General features: G+C 42.5%; 1 protein-coding gene across 1 annotated transcript; it reads left to right on the forward strand.

The window, feature by feature from the left end:
• The first annotated feature begins 4,257 nt into the window (after positions 1-4,257).
• LOC138267150 (small ubiquitin-related modifier 2-A-like) lies at positions 4,258-5,761 on the forward strand. Its single transcript, XM_069216001.1, has 3 exons — positions 4,258-4,396; positions 4,466-4,533; positions 5,684-5,761. The coding sequence occupies exons 1-3, from the start codon at positions 4,258-4,260 to the stop codon at positions 5,759-5,761; spliced, it is 285 nt and encodes a 94-aa protein (XP_069072102.1).
• Positions 5,762-6,396: the final 635 nt, after the last annotated feature.

Raw genomic sequence — 6,396 nt, forward strand, 5'->3', positions numbered from 1 at the left:
GGAACATTTGATCACCTAAGATTAAATGGAAAGTTTTCACAAGCACATTAAAAGTGACATTCACATAATAAGAATGGAGGTCAAGCAAATATCTACATAAAACACACAAAGAGTTGAAGGGGAAAGAAAAGAAACTCTGGAGGACACAAATGATGAAGGAACAAACCAACATTGTGGTAGTGCAAGAACAGAACATAGTTTTACAGGAGAAGCAGGAAGATTAGGGATATAGATCATAGCATACCAAGGACAAGGACGCAATGATATCTGTGTCTTTGTATAAGATAAGTTCAGAATTATAATTGATCAGCCAGAACCTCTCCTGATTCACTTAGAGCACTCTCACAGAGGAATCCAGTGGGCTCCCTATATCTCTCGCCTTTCGACATTTTGACTAGAATGCACCTAGTTGATGTAAATGACATGTATTCAAGGAGATATGCACAGCTCAAGAATAACTTCACGAGTGTCAGGAAAAGCATTAATCATTAAAGCCAGTAACAAACCACTTACAGGACATCATGATAGAATATTATTGCAGTTAGCCTTTTCGAGTCATGTTTGTGAGTGCAAAGGTTTGCAGTGAAGTCCTTTGAATAGGGAAAATGATTACTAGACTTGCAAATAGAAAAGAAGCCTAGGGACATGTGGAACAGTGACCAGAGACTGGGACAGAGGCTACATGGAAACAGGGGAAGCGAGCCATCTGAAAAAAGACATGGTAGAATGAAGAAGAATGCACCACAGGTTGAGTTAGCAACCCTGATAAACATGGATAAATGGTCTGCTAGGAATAATCCCAAATTAATGTTACCAAGGCCTATGAACTGACTTGATGTATTGCATAATTCACCTCTTTGTGGTGTGAACTGTGAATAGAGAAAATTATTTTTTGCAAGTGTGCTTTCTTAAAGAAAAAACCTTGCCCACAGGAGGTAGCTTGCCCTATCACTTGAGTCGCTCCTAGCAAGCCACAAATGTTGCTAGGCTGGCTCACAAAGAGCTCTTTATTGTTTTTTTATTTATTTTAATTTATTAGTGCTAGGTGGCATGAATGCCTTCAGGGGTATGGTTTTATTGCTAAAATTGTGTGTCACCGGGGTAATCACAGTGCTTAATTTGTAAAAGAATGAGTCCCGGTGCCCAAAAAGGGGATCCTGACATGGAAAAGCTGACTAAAACCCAGTGCAGGGGCCACCCTGCCCAGCATCCTCTGGATGCACACTGTCTGCTGTGCAGAAGGTGCGCATTCCGAGGGTACCAGAGGCCCCCTTTATGCAACAGCACTGGTCTCAGCTCCATGAGTAGTCAAGGCCAATACCGCTGCAAGGTTTCTGCTGGGCAGTCCGGCATAAACCTTTGATTTCAGAGGTTTCTGCCAGTCAGTCTAGTGGAAACCTCGGGGGGGGAGACTACCAGTTCCGCTCTTCTCTGCGTGTTTGGCTGTCAGCTTGGCCAACCGCCAAATTTGTAATGACCCCCTAAATATCTGTTTGACCAATGGTCTGAGGGTAAAGTCTATGCCATCTATTTGTGTGTGTATTATTAGTTCTCGTGATTCTTTTAGTTAATCATACTGTGTGCCTTGATGCTGCAATGCCAGACACAATTTTTTGTAGGTTGTACTAAGTGCCTTTACTCTCCATCCCCTTAAAGTTATTCTAGTAGGAAAAACACCACAATGATGCTGGGCCACTGGAAGCTATTTTGATTAAGCTTAAGGGTAATTTAGAGAAGGGAAGTGGGGAAGAAATTACAAACGTGTTATAAAACAGGGTTAGGCAAAGTGTAGGGATTGATAGTTTGTGTTTTCTGAATTAAAGGTTCTGGTTGAGAGAACCTGATTGTTGTTATTCTACATTTTCTGAATGAAAGTCTCTATTTGAGAGAACCTCATCAAGTAGATGATGGGTAGAATGGATGAAGAATGGAGGATGAGGACCTCTGAAGATTGAAGGAGGGCGTAGGAGACTTTTGACAGGATGGTGAATGTAACTTTGTATTTCAGCTTGACTTTAAGGGCATTGGGATTTGAATGCCTGGTTCTGATGGCAGAATTACTGATACACCCTCAGGAGTAGATCAAAGGAGGCACCAACATAACACCTAAAGGGATCACTTCTCACGCAAATGTATCCGTGTGTCTAACCTGGGTTTGCGACACAAATAGAACAGAAAGAGCTTCAACAAAACAAATTGTTGTAATAGAAGTAAGTATAGTACAATATGTGTTTGGTAATTCCCCTGGCACTGCTTGACTTCCTAAGTCAACTAACTGATCCAGAGAGCATTGCAGTTGATAATCTGTATTCCTGCCAGCAACTTTTAATAAGTGATGACCAATCCCTCTTGTGAATGAGTCACAGGAAACCCCCAACAATGGGCTTTGCTGGCTCAGAAATGGATCAGTCAAAATGGGGTGCAGTTAAAGAAGGAAACAAAGTATGAAAGATCAAGAAGCAAGGGAGGGCTCCTTATGGAGGAAAGGGAATAAAACAGGAACAAGAACAATGTTGAAAAAGGTGTAAATATCTAAGCAGTCAAGGGCTGGAAGGCAGAAGCATGTCTTGGCAACAGAGAAATCAAGCAATGTGTATCCCTTACCAAGAAAGTTGTTTAAACATTATCCTTTTTACTGTATCTTTTAATGGGTACTTTTCTGATAGCTAACTAGTTGCAGGTAAGCTGGCAAGGGGCTGTATGAGAGAAGTGTGGTCCCTCAAGAGTGATCTTGACAACATAAACAGACATTTCTTGCCATGGGCTTCAAGCCCCCTAACAGAAGTCAGCTTATCCAGGGGGGGCCCTACTCCATGGAATGTCACCTCCATAATGGGCAATGTCTCAATTTCCTGCCGCTGTCGGTTCCCAATGCCAATGTACATACATTCCCTGTGTATGAGTTGAGGAAGAGTGATAATGTGCAAGTGATGGCGTTCAGTCATAACAGTAGGGCAGAACGAAGATCATGGAAAAGTTTATCCGAATGGAAGAACTGGCAGTAAGTTCAACTTCCAAGTTCATCTTACCCTGGTGGTGTTTTTTTCCTGCAAACTGCTTAATTGCTAAATTAACCTTCATTTCCAAGACACATGGCTACATATACATATTGTTACACGATTGTCACTATAAATGTAAGACAACTTAATGAGTGTTCTAAGAGAGCAGCAGGACTGCAATCTGCTCGCTAAAGGTAACATGAGCATTCCAGAAAATGACCCTATTAAGTAGTTTCTGATTTAGGGAACAATAAAAATTGGTTTCAGTTGTGCTATCTGGGTGGGTGTGTGAGAGGTGGCGGAGCACTACCAAAGAGCTCTAAACTATAAAAGCAGAGCTTATGTGCAACAAGCTCTCAGCTCCTTGCATTGGCCGAATTGCAATTTGCACTGTACTGGCGGGGTGGTAACTCAACAACAGTAAACATTGGTACCTTGATGTAACACCCTGTCACCCACTGTGCAATTTCAAGGTAATCCTCATGGAATGTGAACAACTGGGATGACTCGGCTTGTTCTGTTCAGAATTCTGTATGGTACTTCCTTTTCTGTGGGTATTGATGCTCATTTTACCACCTGGTCTGAGCAGGCGTTAAACGAGAGCAGGAGCGTGATGGGCAGTGGAGGAAGGGGGTCGGAGAGGCTGGAAATAGGAAGGAAATTACATTTTTTGGCAGAGCCATGAAGGGTGTTGTGTGGTGACAAGGGAACTAGTTGGAGCTTCATTGCAGCCCATTCTCATGACACTCCTTTAGCCAGTAAAAATCTGGTTCATTGTTCCCACACACAGAAAATATTGGATTTCCACTACGCTTAACTTGTAATCGGGGCCCCAGTGTCGGTGTATTTTGACGCTCTTTGGTTTATGTACTTCCACTCCCCATATCCCCAAAATGGTCATTGCTTATTAACTAAAGGGAGACATAATCTTTCTTCAAAAAACAATAATTGGTCTAAAAGAAGCTATATAATAATGAGGTGGCTGGAGAGAGAAAATTAACTGCTGACCCAATAAATAAAAAAATGAGGTAATTACCCTAAATGCAAAAAGTCAAATATAGTAGTGATTGGTAATGAATTTGATCACTGAGCAGGTGGATCATCTCAAGACTCTTACATTATGATAGGGAGGTCTAACTATCAATGTTTACATGCAATCCCTCAGGCGTGCATGGCTCCCGCTTACCATTCTTTGTGCATCTCGAGCCCCCAGTGCAGTGCCTTCTGTACCAGCTCTATCACCCCCAACTCCAAGGCCATGACGGACAAGAAGCCAAAGACTGTAAACAATGACCACATCCACTTGAAAGTGGTGGGCCAGGATAGCTCTGGGGTGCACGTTAAGATCAAAAGGCAAATGCCCCTTAATAAATTAATGAAAGTCTACTGTGAACAGAATTTGCCCATGAGGCACATCAGGTTGTGTTTTGACGGGCAGCCCATCAATGAAATAGCCACATCTGTACAATTGGAAATGGAGGATGAAAATACAATTGACGTATTCCAGCACCAGACGGGGAGGAGAAGGGGGATTGTTGGGGGGTGGGGGTGTGCTGACTTTATACCCTGTCTCAACAACTCATATGATCCATGCAGGATACAGGGATCCTTGTGCACTTTACTATGGCTGCAGTATAGTTTCTCCCATTCTTTCCATGTCTCTGTTGTATATAAATTGCCTGGCATCTGGTGCACAGACTTTATTTTATTTTTATTTAAACAAAATGGCTAATTGTATAATTTTCACCAGCGTCATGTACAGAGCGACGGGCCCATAAATCAAGCCCCGAGGAACAGTTCCCGTTCCTCTGCCAGTGGTGTGTGTATTCCAGTAAATTATTTTATTTTCACTCTTTAATCCCTTGAGTGCTAAGCAGGGTCTTGTCGTCAGCACCACTAGGGGTGGGTGCTCTGAGGGCGAGACCACCTTGTTCTAAACTCTTAAGTGGTTACATAGTAACAATGCTTAATTTGTGCTTGTTGTTCCCGGTGCTGAGCACCAGCATTTATTTTTGAGGGCCGGCGCTTATTCTTGTGCCTCGAGTATTTACTACAAGCAAAAGAGACATATGGGAAAGGCGGAGGAAGGGAAAAACGAAAGAGCGCCACGAAGGGAGAAAGTGGAAAGCTGAAAGAGTGAGCTGAATGGGGCAGGGAGTGGCTTTATATGGATTAAAGTGGCCGGAGATTGCTTCAGGGTTACGCAGGCTCAGTACTCCATGTTCCCACATTTAATTGCAGCAGCCGCGTGTTTAAGAGGAGGGCTTTGGGCACCGAAACATTTTTATTTACAAATTAAGCACTGCATAGTGAAGAATCCCAGGACAATTAAGCCCACATACTCTGTTCGATTTGAGATTCTTTAAGCCTTTTCTTGTTTTTTTATCATTGTTAAAACTAGGACGATTTTATAACCTTTTTGTACGTAGTTGTTACATGTCGACCAAATCTGTCTGAGTCGGGTTGAATTGCTGGAAATCAATATTCTAATTGGTTTTCCCCTTTCAAGTCCAGTGTTGTGTTGTTTAAATAAACATTTTGTTTAAAAAAAAATTAAAAAAACAATATTTACGCTCCTATTGCAGATGACCCATCATTTGGGTCAAATTTGAATAAAAAAGTGAGCTAGGTCTCACTGATCACACTTCATGCCGACTTCAATGTATTGTTTGATTGAACTCTAGACAGACTATGAAGATGGAAGGACCAACGACTCAGATCACATAAGGTTATGTGAAACTAATGTGAAAAATCTGATTTGAGGGCCACTTCGAGATTAAAAACATTCTGATCCGGAGGAGTACACGCTCTTCTCCTTTCCACGCAAAACACATTCAATAACTGATTACCTGTTGATCTGTGAAAACTACCTAGACACTGCAAAAAACACACAGATTGAGCTGAAACAAGCCTTGGATCACAGAGGCACAACTTTAAATTGAGATTAAATCGAGGTAAACCAGAGTGCACTGGTGGCCTGTAATGTGGCCACTCACTCACATCCATCTATTCACAAGTGCAAGCACACACACCACTATTCACAAGCAACTACACATGCATTTGGGTGCACACACACACTCACAGCACCCATTCGTAAATAAGCATACATGCGTACTTGTGTGTACGCAGCCAAACTTTAAAAAAAAAAAGGTTGTTACCAGGCTGCAGCGGTGATTGAAGGTCCAGCACGAGGGGTAGAAGAAGAAACGGTAAGGAGCTGGCAGCTTCAGGCAGGGAAACAAGAAGGTCCCACCATCTATTCTTGTTGGTGGACCTTGTCATGGTTAGCCAATCAGAGGTGTCCTTCCCTCATCACAGAGTGGGATGGGGGGTTCAGTGAGAGTTGCTAACCCCACCCTACTGTGTAATGGGGCATCACTGATTGACAGTAAGCCCT

Source organism: Pleurodeles waltl, chromosome 12 (assembly GCF_031143425.1).
Source record: "Pleurodeles waltl isolate 20211129_DDA chromosome 12, aPleWal1.hap1.20221129, whole genome shotgun sequence".
Taxonomy (NCBI): Eukaryota; Metazoa; Chordata; class Amphibia; order Caudata; family Salamandridae; genus Pleurodeles; species Pleurodeles waltl.

What these genes read in the sequence shown, in the direction of transcription:
- LOC138267150 (XM_069216001.1), top strand. Translation starts at nt 4,258, where the DNA reads ATGACGGACAAGAAGCCAAAGACTGTAAACAATGACCACATCCACTTG. An exon ending in GAAAGTCTACTGTGAACAGA is followed by an intron (nt 4,397 to 4,465) that starts ATTTGCCCATGA and finishes CCACATCTGTAC; the next exon opens with AATTGGAAATGGAGGATGAA. An exon ending in CGGGGAGGAGAAGGGGGATT is followed by an intron (nt 4,534 to 5,683) that starts GTTGGGGGGTGG and finishes ATTGAACTCTAG; the next exon opens with ACAGACTATGAAGATGGAAG.